We start from the raw sequence: 24,924 nt of genomic DNA on the forward strand, positions 1-24,924 counted from the left end.
TTGATACAATGTCTTCGATTACATTTATTAGACTTCCACATCATATGTAATATGTAAATATCTTATTATTATAAATTTTTCTCAAGGCTTATGATAACATATAATATTTTATTTTAATTAATAATTTGGTAGAATCTCTTCAATTATATTCATTAGACCTTACGTATCATATCTCATTCCAAAGATCAATTAAATATTTGAGTCTACTATTAGTGTTAATTTAATTTATTAATTCTTATAATCTTTGAATGGATGCATTGATTTTGGAAGTTACACTTTTCCCGATATAAATGATGACTTGGGCACTATAAACTGTAATATGAAAGCAAGAAACTTATAATATATTCCAAGCAGAAAAATGCCTGTATAAATATTACACTTTAGTGTGACAAGTCCTAGCCTTTAATCACGAAGACAAATCTACTATGTGTTGATTATTAAGTAGGTTACATTGTTACCCAAATGAAGGGCAAAATAATGAATAGCCCATAGAAGCATAATAATGCCTATGGCTTAGTAATAACTTGCATCATAATCACAAAAATTTAGAATGAAAATAATGGACTTTGATAAATATTATGTAATGTAATAATGCTACAGAAGGCAGTTGTTCACTGGGGGAGGGGGCATGCTTGGGATCCCTTGTAGCAGCAGAGAATAATATATAAGAAAGTGGAAACGAAAAAGCCATATAGTTGTTGTTGTCGTTATCGTCGTCTTTGTCCTATTCTGTATTCCTAAGGCTTTCAGTGGCGAGCCACAATTTCTTCTGGATGACAAAAATAACTTCATTGCCATCTTGGTCAGAGTCAGCACTAGCATCAGCAGTTGCAACTGCTTCCCAGTGCATTGCTGTTAGGTACTTCTTGACAAAATCAATCACATGCTGTTTATCTCTTATGATGATGAAACCTGTAGGCCTAAGCAAACGGTCCATCTCAATCAATAGATCCTCTTTACTGCACCCTCTTGTTTCAATGTCAGAAAACACAGTCCATGCATGGAGTAAATCGTAAGTCCGGGGGTATGTTGAATATGCTTCACACCTGTTAAAAGATATATTCCTTCAGTAAATATCACTTTTGTCAATCACATCCATCCATACCCAGATTTTGATTCTGAATAATACAAGGAGGAGCTACTAATAAATGGATTTGGTTCCTCTAAAGTGAGGAGAGGAAGTGCACTTTAGAGAATAAAATGTAGCTACAACCTGGAATGGTTGATTAATAAATCAACAATTGAGATTTGTGATAAAGTTAAGGGTAAGATGTGTTTAAGGTCTCTTAAGATCTGGTCAAACTTGATTTTAGTCAATATATTTTGAAAACAATAGTTTTGGTTCTCATATTTTCAAAATGGAGTGGATTTTGTCTCACTTCACCTATTCTTCATTGAGTTAGCTAGAGACAAAATTCCACCATTTTAAAAAATACAACGACCAAAACTACCATTTTTAAAATGTAGGGGCTAAAACCAAATTTGACCAAATCTTAAGGAACTTAAAACACATTTTACCCTAAAATTAAAAACATGTGTAACAAACTGTAAAATTAATTATAACTTCAACCACTGATTTTTTAATCAATAAATATCAGTGCACTTTAGAGGAACCAAATCCCTAATAAAAAATAACAAATTGAATCAAGGGTACACAACAAGTTCAAGCAATGAAGTAACAAATCTCAATGGCTTATTTAGTCAAATCACCAAGTTCTCTCACAAATCACCATCAGCCAAGTCATGGATCTTGAAATCAGATATCATCAAATGAGACTAAAAAGGTGAAGTGAGTCAAATGCATAGAAAGATATCAAAGATGCAATAAATTTATGCTTCAGGAAAACAGGTTTTAATACCAGTCATGGATAGACCCTATGAGGCCTCTGTCATATACAAGCTTAAGTGTGTTTGGCCCATCACGAGGTACTACATTCATCACCCAAACATCTTTTCCTTTAAGAGCAGCTGCAAATGAACCCATGTTTGCTTTCATGTCCATCACATTCCTCACTGTGTTCGACGAGATTTTTGGACCCAATAGATTCCAGTAATTCTCAACTCTTCCTTGCCATAGTTCCTGTACCACAGGACAAGAGTTAAGCCAATAGCCTATTTATCTAATGGTATCTTTGTTAGTTCAATAATTTATATACTCACAAGAACAAGAACCTAATTAAAACAAACCAGAGAATAAATTGCAAATTCCAATTACCGTATCCTTTTCAAACATTTCATTTGAATAGCCAAAGTCAGCTAATCTAGGAGGAGGAGTGGTCAATCTTGCAGGCCATGGAGCTAATCCACTACCCTTGGCTCTGTTGTCATCTGATAAGATCAACAAAAAAATTATCAGGTGGTGTCTTGGAATATAGGCTGCATGCACTCAAAGCAATTGCACAACTTCAATAAACAGTAGCCAAGAAGATGGAAAAAAAATTGAAGTATTTCAAATAATAGACATTAATTGTTTAGCTAGGAGCATTTAGTGTCAGCTCAGCACAGGTAATTCATGGATGATATAATACAAAATAACAGGATTGATTAATGAGTACTGTAAGTGCAATCAAGATGCATATGTTGGCCTAAGTAAATGTATTTCTCTTCAATAAAGGGGGGTACCACTGCTGGCTTACATGAACCTGTAATTTATTATTGTTCAGTAAATATTTATTACATTGCCATAATAGCATAGTGCCATAGTTTCTTCTTTGGTCATTCTCTAACAATAATCAGCCTTGTATTTCAATGTTTTCACTCTTTCCCTTCCTCTCTTTTCATAACAATCGTGTGCCAATCAAATAACCTTTTGGATTTTGAACATGGCATATTCCTCAACCTAATTAGAGGAGATGAAGATGGCAAAACTGACCTCAATGGCCATTCAGTGTTTATGACTAGTTATTAGTTCCCATAAATTATTATTACTCTACAAAGTGGCAGCTTATTGACAGAATCTGAGAAGGCTAGTAGCCCCTCACTTCTCAGGGACATTTCATTCATTTAGGAGATCAACTAATCCACAGAATAAATATACAATTGGCAGATACACACTAAAAAGAAGCAACAATATATTGCTAGTAAAAAAGAAATAACTAGAAATATACAAGGCATAGAAATAAAGTGCAAAAACCATCACATATTTTCAATACCACGTGAGAAAAAGGTACTCACGGTCAGAGTAAGGTGTTATGCAGGCTTCCATATTCACTCCAAAAACTGCATCTGGGTCATCATCAGACTGGCAAAGAGGAGGGCGAGTGCCGGGTTCTCTCTCCATATAGCATTCATTTGTCAGAGGTTTTTGCCAGATGACAGTTTGGTCCTTCTTTGCAGCAATTCTCCAACACATACGTCCCACAAGGGCACTCATTTCTCTCCAAATCCTTCGATCCTCTTCATCCTGAGCATATGCTTCTGGAGATGAGTATGCAAAGTAACCCCCTGGCCTAAGCAACCGGTCTAGCTCAAGGAGTAGTATTCCATCCCTTTGAAGCCAATCAATCCGGCAACGAGAACAGTGCGCAAGTTCAAAAGATCTGCTAGGGTAAGGGAGTCTCTTAGTTCCCAAGACACCAAGATATGCAGGAATTCCTCTTTCTAGAGCAAACTGAATTTGATTTTGATGCACATCATTGGGCGCCAAGGACATTGCGATGATATCAGATGAAAGAAGATAAGCTCCAAAACTCGCAACACCGCAGCCAACATCAAGAACCGTCCGCAGTCTTCCTTCATTATTGAGATTATGGTGTGAAAAATTGAGCATCTGCAATACAAACTCACTGTGAGGTCTATGAGATGAAAATGAATTTAAATAATCAGAATGCACCAAACAACCAACACTGTCAAACATGGTCTTGAAAAGACCTATTAACTGATAGTATACATCATATTTCCATCAATAAAATGAATGCATACTTCATAACACGGATAAAGTCCAATGATTCTATCAGTTGAAAAACAGAATGCATATAGCATTTCATTATGCTTTATAGAGATAACCAGTAAACCTTACATTTGCAATAGATGCAATGTACTTGTCAGCTCCGTAGTGAAAATGTGTCCCTCCTCCAGGAAACACTATCTTTTCACCTTTTACAATCATCCAGTTCTGGTCAGACTTCTCGTGTGCAAGGTGAGTGTGTGGAATATTTACTTTCCACACCTCATCTCTGCTCTGTGGCCACTTAATAGGGATCTGAAACACCATAGAAACAACAATTGTTTTAGCATTGACAAAATTATACAAATGTATTAATGAGGATATGTTGAAGTTGAAGATCACATCGAGTCTCGGCATATTCTTTACCTTGTATCCTGCCGGAGGAGGAATCAAACAATTAAATCTCCTTTCTGAAGGAGGACAATGTCTCTCATAGTGTTCCATCAAAGAAAGATCCAGCTTCAGTCTCATTTGATAGATAAGATGTCTGTCTAAGCAGGGAATCAACTCTGAATGACGATCATCACAAACCTTCAAAAACAGAAGCATTGCAAATTCCATTAGATTGATGATATTTCCAAAAGTAGAGCCTCATCTGTATGATATGCACCACCTTGAACTAGATAAGGGATCAAAAGATATTCACTCAGATATTTACACAGTACAGATGGTGAATCTATTTCAACCGAGCCTGAGGAGGAAGATAACCTGAATATGGTGATGAAAATAATGAAGAATTTAATTATCTTGCTTAGCTTTTCCTCCTTCACTATGGTGATGTTCTGGTCTCTTGTTTATTTATGAAACTTAAAATTATTTTATGCAATTAAGACTGTTGTTGCTTGACTTTGATATTAATTATGAATATGCTATTAGTTTTGTTCAAGTTTTCTATTATCAGATGGACATGCATTATTTATTAGTAACTTAATAAAGTGTGTAGTTACGTATATACTTATCAAAATATATAAATATTTTTTATAAACTGTATGCAATTAAATTAAAACAACTAATATATAGAACCAAAATAAATATTCATGAAATATAATAGCAGAGTCATAAAGTGCAAGCTTAGAACCAAAAAAAGAGTGTTCATGAAGAAATAGAGTGAAGTGTGTCTTGAGTTTTGCTTGCACATAAACTTACAGGGAAACTCTTTGGTACAATATCAGCCTCACCATCTCCCTGCATAATACTTGATGAAGATTCATCTTGCTTGCTATCAGCATCATCATCTGCACCCAAATATGATGCCCCAAGTCTTTTCAATGACTTGCTGCCATATTCAAGTGCAGACGAACCACTATTCTGAGAACCAATGATGGATCCATGGTACACATATAGAAAACCAAGAAAGATTGCCACACCACAAACGGAAGCAACTAAATGCTTCTTTTGCAATCCATCAGATCTTCCCCTCGTCATTTATCAGTTTAAAATAATGCAAATCCAAATATACCTTTCACTGCCTACTTATGGACTTTTCTTTTTTTGGTGAAAACCTACTTATGGACTAAAACTGATCACAACTCAGATCCTGTTTCACCAGACATGAAGCACCAAATTTACCATCCAAAAGAACACTTTAACTAGCAACCTCCAAATTTCAAACTAGATAGCATGATCCAGCTTCCTTATAAAGTTTGTAGAAATTGACACTGATAGGGGATTCAAAGAATGACCTGCAGGCAAGGAAGGGGACTGCAGTCAGTAAATAAATACAGATATTCATTACTAATTTGTCTTCTTGATTAAATCATAGAGCTAAACAGAACAAAAACAAAGAACAGATCCAAACACAGACACCAATTTAAAACTTGTTTCTTTTCAAGTCTGACCAGAGTTTGATGGGATGTAAGCAGGTATGAAGAAAGAAAATAGAAATAGAAGAAGATAACAATAATGGGTAACATAATCAAAAGCAATAGTGTACCCCCACCAATTAAAGCAATCCTAATAGAAGAAACAAATGGCCAAGGACAATTTACCACAATTGGAGAGTAACTCAAGCTAATTTAATTAAATCCAACTACTCCATCCACAAGATGCACTCGTAGTTTTCACTTTTCAGTCAAAATTGTGTGCACTAAACGGTCCACAGGGTGAAAACAATAAAGATTACGAAAAAATGAGGTGAAAGAAAGCAATGATGATCACAAATCCATTAACACCTAACCAATGAAAATGATGGATCCACAAAAACCACATGATTCTGATAATTGAATGCATGATATGCAATGGCAAATCTGATTCTGAAAAACATCATTGGATCGAAATCAAATGGTAATGAATGAAATTAATGATAAATATTAGCCAGGGAATTAAATGAAACTCCCAGATCTGGCACAATGCAAAACAGCATCAGCATCAAAAGGAGTAAGACTACTTCATAATTCAACCACCACTAGTGCAACAACACAACAACTAAATAAAAAAAAAAAAGTGGAATATGGGGTGCATTCAATATCAAAAGCAAACATTTCCATGAGCACTGAAAAGGCCAAACCAAACGAACCCAGATGGCAAAGTGATCCAGATCCAGCAAAAAAATGCAAACCTGATGCAAAATCAGCAGAGAATGTGAAGGGAGAGAAGAAAAAGCTTACTGGGATGGGATCAAATCTGAGGAAGTTAAGAACTCAGATTTAGAGAGAAGCTATATCATACGGAATGATTTCAGTGTTTGCTTTAGATTATCTAATTTGGGAAGTGCAACAGAGGAAAAAGGGAATATGTGTCACAGTGTCCCATAGTAGAGGTAGTTAATTTAAGGTACTTTCTCTCTGTCCCTACCATACTTGCATGAAACTACCCTTTTCATGATTCGGTTATAAATAGTTATAAAAAAATTTGTTAGTCAAATTTAATTTCTGTATAAAAAAATAGTTTAATGAATAACTATAGTCAGTTAAAATATTTTGTGCTAACTAATTAGAAATCAGACATTTTTTTACTGGAGAAATCAGACTTTTAGAGGATTATTATAAAAGTTTTTTTTTTAAGGAAGGATAATTATAAAAGATAAAGAAACTTATTATATATGATTTGTCATTGTTAATATATATATATGAGAGAAAGAAGAGGTTAAGTTACTTCCAAATGATTTTTTATTTTCATTATTCATTTTCTTAAAATTTATTAATTGTAATGAGTAGGAGACGAAAACAATATTAATCCAAATTCAAACACATATTTAAGTAAGAAAAATATTATTACTAGAATTTTTAAGATACTTATAATAAAAATTAACAATAAGATTAACAAACTTATTGTGCACAATAAATTATAATTAAATAAAAATTCTTTACATTCTCGAACCATTTATTCTAAAAACAAAACAATTTTCAGTTCAGTTGTTTCTTAAAAAAATAAAAAAACAACCCAGTTGTCAATTTTTTTTAACAATTCAAACTTCATTATAAGATAAAGTAATCACTTATTGTATTATGTGAATGGCCGACAAATCAAAGACCAACTAGATGGCTAAATATGTATCAACCTTTTTTCTCTTTTTTATTTGGATAGCACGCTTTTATTTGTCAAGTTACCATGTGATCTAACCCTAATGTAGATCAAGTTACAACATCATCAATTTGGAAATTTTGATAAAATTAAGAAAAAGAAAAATGATGAATTAAGATAAGAGGATGGGAAAATAATATCAAATTTGGAATGAATTGATGAGTTAACCTTGATCCATAAGAAAGAATGTAATTCTTTGATGGAAATCAAGGTTCCAAAGAAGAACTAAGTAAAAGTACTCTCAATTAGCAACAAGCTAAATTTTCATTTATTAAAAGGTGTCTCTTATACTAATATTAAATGAGAAGACTCATATAACTTATAAAAGACTCAACACATCATACTAGGTCTTAAGCAATTATTTAATGTACCTCACTTTTTAATATACCTTTTTTTATTCCTCTTCTTCCTCTCTCCCACCACCTTTTACCTGAACCTTAATTGTGTGTGACCACCACCACTCACCCCTTCTTCCCTCCTTCTCATGTCGCTACCTCTTTTTCTCATATTCGCTTGCGCCACTCAATCATGACACCATCAATCGCACTACCTAGATTTGTGCATACAACCGCCGCCACGTCCCTCCACTGTGCGTGCAAGCCCCATACATACCAAATTCACACTCAACTTCATCACATCACCTTTGATATATTTACAAATTGATCAATCTGCAATACATTTTTTTGTATTACAAATTGCTCAATCCGTAATACAAAAAAAATAAATTACAGATTAGTCAATCTGTAACATATTTGCAATAAGAATTAATCAATTCATAATGTATTTTTTTTTACAGCTGTAATACAAAAAAATGCATTATGGATTGACCAATCAATAATGAATTTGTATTACACATTGCATAGTTTGTCCATTTTCCAACACATTTTGGCATCATCTCTTTTTTGTTCTCGCCGCTGACACCCAAACTCATTTGCATCAAACCCACCAGACCCAAAAGCACCCCACAAGGCATCTAGGTTGCCCCTAAAAGAAAGAATCTTAACGTAAATTAGAACAAGCAGTAACTCTAAAGGAGAATCTGCGAAGGTTGTTGTGCAACATAGCGATTCGGCTATTGGGTGTCCAATCTGTGGTAACAAATCAAATGTCAAATGGTCTAACTTATTTTCATTCCTAACTATCACCATAAATCACCTATATGACAAAAGACAATACACCATTTAAGAGTTTATATTCTCAACATGTTAAATAATTCATATATTAAACTTTATAATACTTCAAGATGCAAGAGTAGAAGAAATAACCTATAAATTCAAGTTATTTTGACCATGAGCTACAGTACTTTCCTTCCATGTACTGTACAAGTACTAGACATGCAACTGAAAAATACAAGTTATAACATATTTATACAAATATTACTTTATATAAACACTTATGTATCGATTTGCATATATCTTGTGCATCTAAAATTAACTCGAAACACCCAAATAATTTCCTAGACTTATAATTTTTTTTTATCACAACTTTTTATCGAAAATTACTACCAAAAGATTTTAATTAGGAAATCTACTCATATATTAGACCTAATATTTAGAACCATACTTCATCTGTTCCGGATTATGTGAGAAGAAAAAAATTTGTTCTAAATTTTTTGTTGTTTTACAAAATTATAATACTGCATTAAATATATTTTTTCTAAGATTACCGTTAATTAATACTTAATAAGAATAATATATAAAAAGAATAAATGAGTCATTAATTGAATAAATAAATGATATATTAGAAACTTTCATGCATAATGTATTATTTGAAATTTAATAAATTAATTATATTTTTTATTATATTTATTACATATGTCAAAACTTTAAACTGTCACAAGTAATACATTTTTAAACTGGAGTGGTGCGAGACCCATGAAGCATGGGTCACAAGTAGTAGTACGTATAGGATACAATGTTCACTTAACAAGTATTTTTAAATCTTAAGGCAGGCATGGAACTTTATATCTTCCACAAACAATAACATTACCGTACTCAAGTCAAGTCCTTTTACACTGAGTCGTCAATCGTCATCTCAACACTTCACTTATTATTAGTATTATTTGTGTCTCACACCCTCTATCTCGACCAATCGTTAGTTTCTCTTTTGGGGTGCATTTAATCAAATAAAGAAACAAATTGTCATTCCAGAGAAGTTATGAGATTAATTTCTTGATGATTTTAATTTACGATAAATAGATATTTTTGTTCTTAAATGTGTAATTTTTTAACAAATTTGTTTCTAAAAGATTAAAATTTAAAATTTAATTCTTAAAAATGTAAAAAATGTGACAAATTTATCTGACCGTTAACTTTCATCCATTACTGTTAACAAAATAACCTACATGACATAGAGAGATGAATTTGTCACAAAATTAATTAGCAACATGGTCATGCTGAATAGATTGGACGAAAATGTTACTAAGTTACCATTATTAGACCTAAATATCAATAATATTTTATTGGACGAAAATGTTAATAATTTTTTTTAGGAAAATGCCATTCATTTCTTGTTGTATCAAAATATCATTAATATTTTTATTGAACGTAAATGTTAATAATTTTTTGTTGGACCTAAATATCAATATGTTTCTATTGGACTAAGTTGTTGTACCCCAAATTTTGTTTCATTTTTGGACAAATTTTTATTCTTTTTTATCATTACAAGCATAACATTACAATAATCACTTAAAAAATATTTTGGCAAGCATAATTTAAAAAAAAACATAATAATAACCACAATATTGATTAGTAATCATAATTTGTCTGTCACAATAAAAATTATTCAAAATAAACATTCTATCGATTTACCAAAATAAACATTGTAACAGTATATTAATCATTACAAATTTATCTAAATTATAATAATTAGTTACAATTTACTATAGTAAAGGGTGAAAATATATTTTTTTGAACTAGAGAGATCAAATTGAATAATTTAAATAAAAAATGAACTAAAAGAGTAATTTAACATCTTATTTATTAACTTTTCAACTAAGTAATGTATTATTTTTTACTATCTAGGTAAACTTAAATTTTCTTTTATACCTATTTAATATTTTATCTTATTAGATAACTCCTTCCTTTACGATCATTTTATTTTTATTTTTATATTTCAAGTATTCAATTTGTTGTCTGTCATGATTTTGTTAGGGTAATTAAAGTTTATTTTTATAATTAATTTTCAATTTTAATCATTATTTTAAAAATCATATTGGCCTAGTCAGTTCAACTAATTATACCAATAAAAGATGGTATGGTGATGGATTCATTAACTTTAAACATCTAAATCATCTCAGAACTCGTAAAAATTAGTCAGACCAACCCAAAACTAAAAAAGATAGGATATTTTTTAAAATAATATTGTTTTAATTTAATATAAAATGATTTTAAGATAAATAAAAAACACCTATTTAAATATCGTACAAGTATAAATTGTTTTGTCAATTATTATTCAACTTGTTCTCTCTATTTTTAAAATGTTTAACTTTGTCCTCTGATTTTAAAAAGGAAAAAAATGTGTTTTTTTATCCTTAAACTAATAAACTTGATTTTGGTCCCTGTAATTTATTGCCCACAGTAAGATATCCTCTATATTTTTAGAATGTTTAACTTTGTCCAATAATCTTGAAAAGGAAAAAATAAGGAAAAAAATGTATTTTTTATTCCTAAACTTTTAGTCAAACTTGGTTTTTGTCCTGTGACTTTTTGCTAAGGTGTATTATCTTTAAGAAAGTCAGAAGTTATAAGACTAATTCTTCAAAAAAGTAAAATATATATTATCTTTGTTTCTAAATATAAGATTCTTTTTTTTTATTTTTATTTTATCCTTTTTATAAGATTCTTTTCAAATTGTCTTTTGCATTGGTTATTATTTTTTATCCTAATACCTTTAGTTACTTTATAATAAATGTTGTGTATTAAAATATAAATGAATTATCTTTCTTACAAAGATTGGATAAAAAGACTAGCTAGCACACATTAATTAATTAAGTGGAAAAATAATGCAAATTAACAAATTTAATGTTATCCTAAGTTATTAACCAATTTTCTTAAAGAGTAAGAATTAGTTAAAAGAGTATTTTATATTTAGTGACAAAATTGGAAAAAAATTAATGTGCTTATGTTCAATTTTATTAATGTTAGTGTCAATTTGAATGATTTTTTTTCTTAATCCTTCAATTCATCGAAGGAAATGAATCCTGGTTAATTCAGAGTTCTGTTAAGAGTAAGTAAAATATGAGTAAAAATTATTTCAACAAAGATCAAATTCGAATACTATTTAAATGATTTAATCTTAACTTCAACATATTAATTATTTGTATTTCATCACTTGAATTGAATGAAATGATAACATTGGATATTTTCTTAAAATTAAAAGACTAAGTTAAACATTTTAAAAATAGAAAGATCAGATTAAGTAATTTAAATAATAAAAAACCAAAGGAATAATTTAACCATCTTTACTTAATTTACAATATAAAAACTCATGGGGTCGTCTACTACTAGTCGTCTAGTAGTACAGTGTTCACTTGACTAGTTTCCACCTTCCACGATGTTACTAACACTTCAGTCTTGCTCAAGTCGTCTTCACTTACTGTGTGCTGTGCTCGAGTATCTCTCACTTTATCTCAACCAATCAATCCTTTTGCCAATAAATTAAACAAAGAAATTGAGCCTTTACTTTCAACATTATCGAGATATTCTTCTTCTTCTTCTTCAGGGACTCACCATTTCTTCTCCTTCAATTCTTCACCATGGATCGTGTCAGCCATAGGTAACATTACTACGCTTCGTCATTGATTTTTCCAGTTAATGATTCATTCTTAAATTATTAATTTTTTTGTTGCTCTCCAGTAAATTTTCGATGCATTATAAAGATTTCTATACTTTGAATTAATCAAACACCATCCTAAACATTACTTTTAAGATATTTATTACAAAATCAACTAATTTATCATACATCAACATATATTAATATTATTAATTAGAGTGAAATTAAGTTTAAATATGTTAAGTAAAGTCTCAAATTCTAGTAAATATTTTACATCGATAATATAATGATCCAAAATACATCTCGTATGATATAAAGTGAGAGTATTTTTTGGGTCATTATAATATTTCTTTAGGAGTTTATTACTTTACTTAACACACCATGGAGATCTTCTTCTTCAGGGGTTCACGGTTTCTTCTCGATGCGTCTCCGCTGTTAGAGTTCGAGTTCCAACCTACCATGGATCCTGTCATCAATTGGTAAGATTATGTTCTTGTCCTTGATTTCAAAAAATAATTTTTAAATAATTATATTCTTGTTCTGCGATGTAATTTTTAATGCCGCATGAAGATTTTTATACTTTGAATCACAATCCAAACCCATCGCAAGTATCATTTTAAACATATTTATTATAAGTATTTACTTGTTCCATGATTTTAAAAGATATTTTTTATTGGGTAAATTCTGCAAAAAAATAAAATATTATTTCGTAAATCTTGAATATTTTAAAAATGGCAGAAGCATATCGTTTTTTCTTTCTTTCTCTGAAAGAATTATATAAATAGAAGGTTAATTCTTGCAAATACACATTTGATCAAAATAGTTTTACTAATTTCAAGAATGTTTTTAACCTTGCTCAGATTAGATCCTTTCAAATTTTCTATTAAAAATATACTTAAGAAAAAGTTTTTCTAACGTATGAAAGTCTAAAAAATAATATTTCTTTAGGGCTCTCTTTACTTAACAATAACACTTGCCTACCAAAAAAAAAAACTTAACACTAACACTATTGAGAGCTTCTTCTTCTTCAGGGTTTCAAACTTTCTTCACAGTCTTCAGCATTGCATGGATCCTGTCATCAACTGGTAAGTTTATGCCCTTCTCGTTGATTTGAGTAAATGTTTTTTTTTTAAATCATTTTCTTGTAGCTCGAGTTAATTTGTCATGGAAGTTTTTGATACTTTGAATCAATCAAATATCATAGGAAATATCATCCATTTATTCTAAAAAGTAACAAACTTATCATACCATGTAAATGAGTGAGAGTGTAAAATCTTTATATAATTGTATTTTGATTAAGGTAATTATTATAAAAATTAACAAAATATTTATTGTTTGAATAAAAAATTGAATAAATAATTCATACATTATGTCTAACTACATAAAAGTTTTTTTATATTATTATTTAATCACAAACTATTATATTAGTAATAATTATAAGTTTGTTGATTTTTTTATGGTCAAGCTAGTTTAAAGAAGTTTTTTCATAAATACATATAGGAAAATGAAATAAGAAAACAAAACTAGTTTTTCTCATAAATTAAAATTAACTTATGCAGACGTTAAAATTATTTTTTAGAGAAATTAAATGAGTTTAACTTTTCCAAAAAAGATGATTTTAACTTATATGTATAAATTAATTTTAGTTTATGAATAAATATAATTGTTTTTTTATTTTTTTTCTTATAAGTATATATGAAGAGGTTTATCCAAAATAAAAATCTTTAAAAGTCATATAAAAAATTTTTTAACTGACTAACTAGTGTAAAACTTTTATAATCATACATTCTTATTAAATTCTATTTTTAAATTTACTATGACTATGTTTAACAAAAATTACTTGAAAAACTAACTGAAAATTGGAAAGTTAGTCAAAAGCTCAAAAATTAATCGAAAGTTAAAAATTTAGTTTATTAAATTATAAGTATTTAATAAAATTAGATATTGAAGTAACATATAAGTGTAAAATAACAGAAAAATAATAAGATTATAATTTATTTAAAAAAATAACTACGAAATTGAATAAATATATTCAAGATAAAAATCAAAAAAATATAAAAAGTTGAAAGTTAGCATTTTAAAAAATATTATTTCCAATAGCATTTCAAAAAATGCTTTTCCCCAACATAGTCTATGTGTTGTGCTTTAAGTAACATTTGAATGGGGAAGTTCACAGCAAAGGTTTAACTTGAGGAATCAAGCCATAGCCATACACAATTATAGTAGCTGCATACGGTTTTGAACAGAGATAGTAATTAGTTATAGATTTTTTTTGCAAATGTCAATGGTTTTGTCAATACACATTTTCTGCCGAAATTTTATATATATATTTATATAGACAACCACTATTATGCATAAAGATGTTTTTCTTCTTTCTTTGTTGTTTGCTGATGTTGTTGTACTAAAATAGTGCAATGATACAGGTCAAAGGAGGACCCTATTTGAGATCTTTGAACAAAACACTCAGTAATACCAACAAGGTTCAGTACAGCTAGTACTAGCAAATAGCTGAGTTTTTTAAGCATGTTGTCAAGGGTCAATTCTTGATCATGTGTACAATTAGTCTCCGACTGTGGGTTGAAAAATATCTTTAGGAACAAACAAAAACATAGAACAAAACATAGTACTATGTCAATAATATATTGTGGGTTAATCCATTAATCCAATTTTATATGATTCACTCAAACCAACTTGAATTCCATGTTTCAGGTTCATGTCCCTGATAAGTTGCTTAGCGGCAAAGATTAATCAAATACTTGAAAAATTCACTGGGCATCAATTTAACGTTAAGACTGACGCTTGTGATGAAATTTCATTGGGTGGAGAATGGTTGTTGTATGTTGCTATTGCTGTTGTTGTAGCACTGGCAGCTATTCCTGTTGTCTGGTTGCTTTGGAAGGTGGTTTTTGGTGTTGTTTGGTTGCTTTGGAAGCTGATTTCTGGTGTTGTTTTGTTGCTATGGAACGTGATTTCTACTTTTGTATTGGGTCTTTGGAACGTGATGAGGAAGATTTTCTGTTGTTGTTGTGAAAGAGGGAAGACAATGAAGGCTCCAGGGAGGAAAATTCGCATTTATAGAGATGACTTTGAACGTAGTCCTAAGAACTACTTCCGTAACTTGCGCAGAGACCAACGTAACTGGCGCAATAATCAACGTCATACGATTTTGGTTTGAAATCTCAAACGTGTAAATACACGTCAAACTAGAAGCACCTTTCAGTTGCTTCTGGTGAAATTCTCATGAAAAAATGAACGTCGTGCTGTTTTATTATATTAAAGCTTGCTTGTGTTTGTATATATGGTGCATGTTTGACGTGATTTCGGTAGATATGGTTTGAACAAATGGTTCCCAAGATTCTGTTATTTGTGTTGCACTACATGGATGAGATTGAAGTGTAGTTTGATTATGAATACAACAGTCTGTTATTTGATGAGATTGAAGTGTAGTTCGGTTATATACAAAAAAAAAAAAAAAACAATTTTTCAACCACTATATAAGAATCATTGGATAAAGTAGTGCTATGAAAACTAATTCGATCATTCATATGATCGAGAATGATCGAGACACTCGGTCAATGGAAATAGATCAAAGGTTCAACCAATGAATCACTTATTGACTTGATATATATATATATTTAATTTTTTTAAAAATATATATAATATACCTAACGTAATAATCAATTCATATTATTATCATTAAATTACTAAGGAAATTCTTATTTTTTAAGATTAAATACAAAATTTATTAAATGATCATAAACAAATACGTTGAAAATATATAAAACACATAAATATGGAATCAATATCATGATTAATACATGATTAATACGATGTTAATTAATTATTATATATTTTTATTAAGATAAAAAATACAAGACATATATGTCATTCAATAATTAATTATTAACACTTGAATATAGTATAAAAATTGGAAAAAAAAAAAAACTCAACCAAGGCCAACTCTGTCTAGGTCATCGGGTTTGACCAAGTCTAACCAAGTTAATCTGGGCCAAAGTGAATCGAATGTATTTCTAATCCTTTACCTTAACCAAACCATTCAAGATATCGAATCACAATCCAACTAATCATGTTAGTCCAATTTTTATAACTATGGGATAAACATATACATGTCTATTAGGTAGAATTAATAAAAACTTCAAATAAAATCAAAATAATTTCAACAAAAGTTGTTGTCTTTTTCTTATTATTTGTTTATATTCAAAAGTTTAGAGTTTAGATTAGTTAGATGCTAAGAATTTAGCATGATGAAGTTAGTAAAAGTTTGGAGTTATATATGCCTCAAAACTCAGTGCTTGTAGAGGTCATTACAAATTGCTTACTAACAAAATCCTTAGATCATCGGTGGAATTTGAATCCATATCATTGTCGAAGGGGAATTGAGTACAAATTAGATTGAAAATTCATTTGCAAAAATTTTATCTTGGTTCAACCAAGGTGGCTATGAATGTTTACAGAGAGAGAACTTAGATGAAGTTGCATACCCTTACAATTCTCCCAATCCTCATACGTGAATACAAGAGCAACGCATTCCTTTCCTTCCCAGAAGATTAAGTTGGGAAGGCAAGGACATTGTCAAAATAGATATCTTTATACATATCACACCACCATTTGCTTCAACTTTTAATAGTGAGTGGGGAAAGGAAGGCCTAGCTAATAGTGAACCACCATAAATATTCCAAGCATGTTCTTGATTTATCCACTCTTTAGGCTAGGCTGCGCAAAAATGACTCCTTGAGCTGATTAATATGAAGGTAAAGCCCTATGTGTTTCATCACAATGCAAGGGTAAAAATACACAAGTTTTTATCTCCTCCTTTTCCTCCCTTTTCCTAATTGTCCTGATTTAAAGGCATGTTCTTGCTCTTGAAGGAAAGCTTTAGCTCTTCCATACTTCTCTGCTCTATCTTTTTCCTGTAAAGACCTCTCTTTTTCCTTCACCTCCAGCAAGAAGTAGTTGTCTTTACGCAATTCTCGTGCAGCCCCTTTAGCTTCACGCTTCAACTGTTTCTTCAATTTTCTCAGTTCAGCTTGTTCACGATCAGGATCATAGTCTCTACCCTTGACATAGCTGCAGAACAAATATAACATATTAAGTGCTTAATTTGAATTCTTTTTCGGATTCACATGTCTAAGGAAACATATTATCAAATGTAAGCAAGGGAAACGGAGAGACTTACTTCTCCTCAAACTTGGGATTCAGTAATTTGATTGGTACAGGCTTTTGTTTCCGCATTTGAAGTGGTCGCCTCAAAGTGTGATGCTCATCCACTTTCAACTTAATGAGCTCAGCCACATCTTTAATTTTATCTCGTAATGCATTTGGCATATTTTTTTGTTCTGCTATCTCATTTAATAATTTAAAAATTGGTAGGAACATTTCAGGAAATGAACTTAAACCTTCATAGACGTTGATATATCCTTGTAAAGTTTCAAAAACTGCAACTAATACACTAGCCCTGTGATCAAAGAATCATAATTAGCCAAGATAAATGAAAACCATAAACCTTCAAAAAGGAAACAACAATCAAGATCTGAACATATATAGAAGTCTTCAATATTAGGAGCATCAGTATTAATTAACAAGCCTACAGCTATAACACAAAATCTAAACGACCAGGTTATGATATTGCAACTCAAGTACACATATCCCTGCACCCCTCCCTAACATTTTTTTCTGTTTAAAAAACATAAAGACCCCATTCAAAACCAAGAGAGTCAACATAAGAACCACATGGAGGTAGCCCTTTTTCTTTTTAGATATATGGTTGTAATAAATTATTGGTTACCTGAAACTAACAGAAGTGAAGAAAGAAGAGTCTTCTGGCATGTCTATTATTTTGAAGAAATTCAGAGGACTAATCTCATTCACTGTCTCGTGAATGCATAGGAGAGGTTTGAGAGCTTTCAGTTCCATAAGATGATATAACTGGCATAAAACAATATAGCCATTTCAGTGTTCAAACATGAAACTGTAATACAACCATGAAGTACAGCACCACATTCTCAATATTGTACCCCAAATGCACGGTCTAACTAGGTTATGGATTAACTCAAGTGCTAGCATATCATAACAATCCTCCATTAAATGTTCTTCAACTATCTATTTATGTTAAAAGTATAGTATTGAACTAATAAAAGAAAAAGAAAAATGACCCTTTTCCATATTTATTATTTATGGTCAAGAGTAATACAGTCACATAATTTAGCCTTAGGATTGTAGACTGGAAAAAGATAAAATGTTATGGTATAGGGCATCAGTAGAAAAGTCCAAGAAAATGTACAGCAACTGCTTGAATGCACTTGTTTTCTCATGTGGATTTTGCAGTACCAAAGAAATTGTTTACAAGGAAAGGAGGGTACAGTCTAAATGGAAAGGGTACAGTCTAAATGGAAAGAGTAGACAACAATATTAGCAATACTTTTGAGGACGGTGGTTTTCTACCAAAGAACTAAAATATCTAAAATTGTTTTCTCATTCAAAGAAGAGTGGAAGATGCTAATAACATTACACATATGATGATGTTAGTAGCCCCCATACATAAATAAAAACATAAAGACATACAAGCACACATTCACCCACCACATAATATGATTAAAAATACAGAGGACCAATGAAAGTAGTCATACCTGGGAATCTTCATCTGAAACATGTTTACTTTCAGTAGCTGCCAACAGCGAAGTTCGAAGAAATATTATCGCTTCAGGACAGAATTTTCGAGACTGTCTAAATACCTGTATTTTATATATTAGATACATGAGCAAGCAGCAAATGTAATAAGTGAAAAAGAAGGAAAATTGAAGTTCAGTAATACAGTAAATATCTTAGTAAGTAAATAATCCAAAAGCAAAATTCATTTCTGGAAACAGATACCACTAATGGGTTTTTTCATAAAGACTAGGTAAGTTGCCACCATTCCATGATAAAATCCAAATATAGTCTCCTTCAGAATTCATCATGGACAATACCATATGAAAAGTGTACAAGTTAGACAGAACAAACTCATTAAAGAATCTAGACTCAGGATATACTTACTGAGAGAAGCATAGAGCATAAGAAAGAGCCAATGGCAATATCACGACCAGATACTATTGGGCAACGCATCAGATATTCACACATCAACAATATCACAGGAGTCATAACTGGATGCCTAAAGTCAGAGCATGGAAATATCATGGACCACAAACGCAAGAGGCACAACGTTTTTGAAGAAGGCCAACTGCTACTTTCTGTGACAACAAAATGATTACAGAAGGGTGTTACCAAAACATCTAAAAATTCATAGTTCTCCACAATAGTTAACATAGAGAATGCAGATATTAGACAACATTTCTTTTCAACCTGATTGTTTGATACTCTCAATGAATTGTTTTCTGGTAGCTTCTATTCTGCGACGAGCACATATTGCAGCAAAGTATGGGATTTCCTTACTCATCTCTATCAACGGTTTCACCAGCATATTGAGTAACTCAACATTAAGTGGTTCCTTATTTGCCAAAACAGCAAAATATTGCAACAATACTCCATAGAATACCTGAAAAGAGAAGATATAAATGCCTCCCATATGGTTAGCCATATAATAATCACAAACCACAATATCCTGATAAACTATTTAGGAATACAATGTAATAGTGTGTCAAATGTTACATCCAAAAATAGTGCTAGTGTGATCTGGACTAGACTAAAAAAGAACTAGAAGTGAAGAACCATCAGGCATATGCTTTACATATTCTCTTATGCATCATACATGTACAAACTAGAAGTGAAGAACCATCAGGCATATGCTTTACATATTCTCTTATGCATCATACATGTACAAACTAAACCATGCTATATATGCCAACATAAATTACCTTTATTAACTATCTTTGGTGCAGGAACACTTTATGGAAAAAAGAGAGGAGGGGGGGAAGAGGATTGAGTTACAGTTCAGTGTTCATGCCATTGTACTTTATTGTGTAATTTTTGTACTTACAATCCATTCTATTGTAACATTCTTATTTGATATTTTATTTCAACCTTCCACTTTCTTTTTATCCAAGTTAATAAAGAAAACTAGGATTAGAACAATTCAAAAGGTTAGGATTTGTTTTAAATTAGGTTTCAATCCTATAGAAAGGGAATTGCTCAGGTTCTTCATTACAGCCACTTCAATTTTACTGATTGTTAACCAGCAGACTAACCCTTTGTTGGCTTGTACCATATCACTAAGCCAATTCTTCTCTAAACTTCTATTAAGTCTTAATTGATACAGATTTAATCCTAGGCTCCTTACCATAAACAAATTTCAAAAATAGAATTGGCTATGCATATCACCTATCCATCTCATCCCCATGGATGGAATTTCAAAACTGGACCTTCATGTTGAACTACTCAATATTCAATCACGGGATGTTACCAAGGGGAATAAAAACAGAGTGTACATCTTTGTGAATGGCTTTCAAGAGCAAAATCTTTAAATTTAAATTTAAATGAATGAACAATTGAAAGTTATAACAGAAGACAGACACAGGCACTTGCATACAGACAAAATACATATCAAAATCCATCATATGGCTTGTATTTTTGAACCTTTAGTTTGACCTAACTGATGGTACAAGATTCCTTCAATAAAGCATGGCATCATCTGAAACAAATCAGTTCAGAAAATGATTTCAATAACTAGTAGTCTGTCCCTTCTAGGCAGTAACTACAACACCGGTGAGAGTCAAATAATATTTTAAAATACATATAAGCATAGGTTTCATTCAAATAATGAAGTATGAAACCAGCAAGAACCAATATTTACCCAGTTGAGGGAAGTAATTTTAGTAATTGATATTCATTTAGATTTTCATTAATTGTCAATACAATTACAACATCAAAGTTAATGCCAAAAACACTATATTCAAGTTGAAAATGTCAAAGAGATAACACTTTTGCTAATAAAGCAATCATGGGTTCAGTACACATATATACAAGAAGCATGAAGAGAAGATCCGAGTCTTAGCAAAAAGTAAATAGAAAGGAACAGGTTTCATACTTGCATTTTCTTTCGATTTTCTGCTGCGAGTGGGATTGGATTACTTTTCCGAATCCGATTGATAATCAAAATAACGTTGTCATTTGAATGTTTATCCACCAGTGAACATAATTCTTCAAAGGTCTTCGGAGCTTGAATTATATAAGGAATGTCCAACTCTTTTGACTGTTTTCCTACAACATCTATCTTGGCATCTGAAGAATCCTTATCTTTTTTTACACTTTCAACAGAAGCATTTCTTTTTGCTTTTATATGAACTGCAGCATCCAATCCTTTTACCTCATCAAGGTCTTCTGCAGCTGTTTCTATATTCTCATCACTATCATCTTCATCTTCTAAATCTGCACCAATATCATCATCATCACTTTGTTCCCAATCTTTTAAAGAAAGATCCTTCTTGTGTTCATCAAGATCTTCATTTGATCCTTCATCAGCATCTTCAGAGCTTCCCAAATTGTCAGGATCTTCACCATCATCATCTTCACTAGAAGAATCTTCCTCATCTCTTCTTTCAAGAATCTCATCAACCCAACCCTTCTTGGTCATAATTTGTTCATTAACAGAAAAGGAATCACCAAGATCATCACCAGATATAGATCTTGGTTTCTGTTCAGATGGCTTTTCTGAGTCTTCATTGTCTTCATCACTTGAATCTTCAGCAGCAACCATCCTCTTCTGCCGCTCTTCCTTAATTATTATGGATAAAAGGATTTATTAGTTGACTCTCTAAAAATAAAGATGTATACAACTTTACCTCATGCAGATAGTCCATGATTAGAACCCACAACCACTGGCTTACAAGGCAGCAACCTTACTAAAATACAAAAATAAATCATGAATTTAGTTTACCAGTCCTGAGTTCATTCCCATCCCTCGAGTTCAGCCATAACAGTCTAAACCATCTTAAAATGTAGCTCGGCTATACAGCTAAGAACATAGCACAACTAATGCTCAAAATTGCGGGAAAATGCTTCTTTATATGTAAGGGTAATAATTTATTTATTAATCGTATAATAACAAGCTTATGGTTAAAAGTCACGTAACCATACCTCCAATTGCTCTAAACGTTCTTTTTCCTCCTGAGCAATCTCCTCTGGTGTCTTTGTCCTATCTGAAGGGCGAGCACGCATTTCCAACCCCATTTGTTTGACAAGTTTGTCATAATCATCAGGTTTTTCCTGCCAAAAATCGAAAGTTAGATATAGGATGTTCTTATAATAAGATGAAGTTATCAGGCCAAGAAGAACCCCCATGGATAAATAGTACCTGCACAGAATTATCCATTGTCCGAGTAGCAGACATGTGGTCCTTATTACTTTGATCATTTGAAATACTTTTGTTCACCAGAGCCTTCAAAGCATTCATCTTGTTGGGTTCAGTCAAAGATAACAAGGCTTCAGAGTGAATCAAGGAAGTGAAATCCTTATCCAATTCTTCCACCAAGTTTTCATTTTCTTCTTTATCCTTTGCCTTTTGAGCCTGGAAAATATTGGAATGAAAAAAAAAGTGAGCAAATATAGAGAACAAATAACTACCATAGCCTTGATTAAAGAAATATCCCACACCTTGTAAAACTTGCTTTTTGAGATAATTTCCTCCATCACTTCCTTCTTGCTTTTATGTCTCTGCAGAAGAAGTCACAAACTCACAATTAAGAACCAACTTCAAAGTATTTCAAAATCCAGTAACAATTGTAAAAGTTTATCAAAAATAGGATATTAACATTTTAGATAATCACCACATGAATCACTCGCAGATTACACAACCCATACATGATACATAACATCATGTACGCATATTAAGATTATAATAGGAAACAAAAATAACGGTACCAACATGTATAGCATAACAGGCCTTACATTTTCCTCCCCATCATCCGCACTGGTTTCCCCCGGAATCTGCATGCTCCGTTGAACCAAATCTAATTTCTCTGCAAAATCCAGCACTAAACATAAACCCAAGATACAAAAATAACAAGCAGCATACTTTTTTTTTTTGCTCAGCAAAAATAGATATATATTATTGTGAAATAGTACCAGAGGTACTAGAGATACAACTATTGATAGAAAATATGCATGTGGATCCTGTGAATACACAGACCCAATTGAAGCAGAATGTTGACAAATAAGCCGTCAATTCAGCAGTCACAAAACAAAGTACAATACAAAAAAGTCATCTAAGTATCACACAACATTGACATACCATCAGTCTCAGCATCAATATCATCAGGAAGCATCTCATCCTCGAAATCATCTCTCCCAAGAGAATCAATTCCCTCAAAGTCATTTTCCTCTCCATCAGACAAATGATACTTGCTTTTCTTGCTCAACTTCATGTTCAGCTAAAAACACCCAAAGAAAGAGAATTTACATCATCACTACATAGTCAGCAAACTTACAACGTATGGCAGTTTGTAATCAGATATTCGGATGGCATTCTAATACATCATCACTACATAGTGCATATATTATTTATTCTAAAATAAATTTACAAAAAAATAATTTAAATATACTGAAAACTATAAAACCTTTTAGAAATGCTAGCACACACTCTCCAACATATTCTTTTGAACACATTCTTCTTTATTCTTTATTGACTGAGATTTATTGAAAATCACAAAATTTAGTGAGTTTCACTTATTCAATAAGCTCCACACATTATTTTGTAATATCCAGTAAACTTTAACTAACAGTAGAGAGTGTGTTGCTACTTGCTAGCAGTAGCATTCCTCAAAACTTGTTTACACTGTCATCCAGTCATATGTATGCTAAAGGCAAATGTTAACAACAAAATCTCTAGTGCACTCTTTTAAACACATTTTTCTGTTATTGGTTGAAAATTCATTGAAAATCACAAATTTTTGTGAGTCTCTCACTTCTTATTTAACGAAACTCACTCGTGTGTGTTGCTAGCATTCCTCCATTGCTAAACTTATCAACTTTTACCATTTAAAAGTCAGTGATTACTAATTGGTTGAGAGTTTATACTGCGCAAAAACTAAACTAAAACCAAAACAAAACATCATAAATTTACAAAATAACAATAATAATGATGATGATGGACCTGGCGTTCGCGTTGGGAACGCAAGATGGCTTTTCCGAACTCGTCGAGCGCCTCGTCTTTCTCTCCGATTCGCTTGTCGACGAAGAGGGAGGACTTGGCGCTCTGGTGGTACTCCTTGAGGAGCGTGTTGTTGCGCTTCTGGATCGCCAGGGAGCGCGCCAGCCCCATGCGCCGCGCCTCGCCCTTCCGCTTCTGCCCTAGCACCTCGAATTTCCTCCGCGACCAAATTGACTCGAAGGGGTTGGAGGCAGTGGCGTTGTTGTTGGCTTTCACTTTCATGGCCACGCCTTCTGGACCGAACTTCTTGCTCTTCTTCTTCTTCTTGTCGGTGGTGCTGGTTCCGACGCTACGTTTTGATGATTTCGCCATGATTTTGCACCGAGAAATGCAGCACCTTGTGGAGGGTTTAGGGTTTATGTTAGGATTGTTGTGTCGTTAGCGCGCTAACTTCTTCTGTGACACACTGTTTTAGTTTGTGCACTGCAAGAAAAAAAAAATAGTGTGTAGGTTTTTTTTATATTTAAAATGATCCATTTGATAAGAGATTATTCTGATTCGTGATACTTGATTGACTACTTAT

At 31.8% G+C, this 24,924-nt stretch overlaps 3 protein-coding genes across 5 annotated transcripts; 1 reads left to right on the plus strand and 2 right to left on the minus strand.

The window, feature by feature from the left end:
* Nucleotides 1-315: 315 nt before the first annotated feature.
* LOC114377512 (probable methyltransferase PMT3) lies at nt 316-6,716 on the minus strand. 2 transcript variants are annotated; one of them, XM_028336055.1, is made up of 8 exons: nt 6,553-6,716; nt 5,093-5,628; nt 4,313-4,477; nt 4,019-4,201; nt 3,175-3,769; nt 2,216-2,328; nt 1,860-2,080; nt 316-1,046 (listed from the first exon to the last, which is right to left on the minus strand). In XM_028336055.1, the coding sequence occupies exons 2-8, from the start codon at nt 5,369-5,371 to the stop codon at nt 725-727; spliced, it is 1,878 nt and encodes a 625-aa protein (XP_028191856.1). In that variant the 5' UTR covers nt 5,372-5,628; nt 6,553-6,716; the 3' UTR covers nt 316-724. The 2 variants fall into 2 exon arrangements, with proteins under 2 accessions (XP_028191856.1, XP_028191864.1); XM_028336063.1 differs by having other exon boundaries at nt 6,504-6,716.
* A 5,301-nt stretch (nt 6,717-12,017) lies between these two features.
* LOC114377524 lies at nt 12,018-15,675 on the plus strand. 2 transcript variants are annotated; one of them, XM_028336083.1, is made up of 5 exons: nt 12,018-12,244; nt 12,643-12,720; nt 13,273-13,326; nt 14,951-15,418; nt 15,478-15,675. In XM_028336083.1, exons 1-4 carry the CDS (start codon nt 12,225-12,227, stop codon nt 15,414-15,416), a joined length of 618 nt encoding a protein of 205 aa, XP_028191884.1. In that variant the 5' UTR covers nt 12,018-12,224; the 3' UTR covers nt 15,417-15,418; nt 15,478-15,675. The 2 variants fall into 2 exon arrangements, with proteins under 2 accessions (XP_028191884.1, XP_028191877.1); XM_028336076.1 differs by having other exon boundaries at nt 12,019-12,244; nt 14,951-15,675.
* A 925-nt stretch (nt 15,676-16,600) lies between these two features.
* Nucleotides 16,601-24,820, minus strand: LOC114377539 (nucleolar protein 14-like). The gene is made up of 13 exons (XM_028336095.1): nt 24,345-24,820; nt 23,484-23,622; nt 23,141-23,211; nt 22,847-22,906; nt 22,548-22,760; nt 22,331-22,459; nt 21,282-21,968; nt 19,601-19,793; nt 19,295-19,488; nt 18,889-18,993; nt 18,048-18,187; nt 17,439-17,717; nt 16,601-17,329 (listed from the first exon to the last, which is right to left on the minus strand). Exons 1-13 carry the CDS (start codon nt 24,711-24,713, stop codon nt 17,065-17,067), a joined length of 2,844 nt encoding a protein of 947 aa, XP_028191896.1. The 5' UTR covers nt 24,714-24,820; the 3' UTR covers nt 16,601-17,064.
* Between the last annotated feature and the right edge of the window lie 104 nt (nt 24,821-24,924).

This window comes from Glycine soja, chromosome 2, assembly GCF_004193775.1.
Source record: "Glycine soja cultivar W05 chromosome 2, ASM419377v2, whole genome shotgun sequence".
Taxonomy (NCBI): domain Eukaryota; kingdom Viridiplantae; phylum Streptophyta; class Magnoliopsida; order Fabales; family Fabaceae; genus Glycine; species Glycine soja.

What these genes read in the sequence shown, in the direction of transcription:
- LOC114377524 (XM_028336083.1), top strand. Translation starts at nt 12,225, where the DNA reads ATGGATCGTGTCAGCCATAG. An exon ending in ATGGATCGTGTCAGCCATAG is followed by an intron (nt 12,245 to 12,642) that starts GTAACATTACTA and finishes CTTCTTCTTCAG; the next exon opens with GGGTTCACGGTTTCTTCTCG. An exon ending in ATGGATCCTGTCATCAACTG is followed by an intron (nt 13,327 to 14,950) that starts GTAAGTTTATGC and finishes TCCATGTTTCAG; the next exon opens with GTTCATGTCCCTGATAAGTT.
- LOC114377539 (XM_028336095.1), bottom strand. Translation starts at nt 24,713, where the DNA reads ATGGCGAAATCATCAAAACGTAGCGTCGGAACCAGCACCACCGACAAG. An exon ending in CGGATGATGGGGAGGAAAAT is followed by an intron (nt 22,907 to 23,140) that starts GTAAGGCCTGTT and finishes CTTCTTCTGCAG; the next exon opens with AGACATAAAAGCAAGAAGGA. An exon ending in TGAGAGTATCAAACAATCAG is followed by an intron (nt 19,489 to 19,600) that starts GTTGAAAAGAAA and finishes TTGTTGTCACAG; the next exon opens with AAAGTAGCAGTTGGCCTTCT.
- LOC114377512 (XM_028336055.1), bottom strand. Translation starts at nt 5,371, where the DNA reads ATGACGAGGGGAAGATCTGATGGATTGCAAAAGAAGCATTTAGTTGCT. An exon ending in ACATTGCATCTATTGCAAAT is followed by an intron (nt 3,770 to 4,018) that starts GTAAGGTTTACT and finishes TTTGTATTGCAG; the next exon opens with ATGCTCAATTTTTCACACCA. An exon ending in CATAACACCTTACTCTGACC is followed by an intron (nt 2,329 to 3,174) that starts GTGAGTACCTTT and finishes TGATCTTATCAG; the next exon opens with ATGACAACAGAGCCAAGGGT.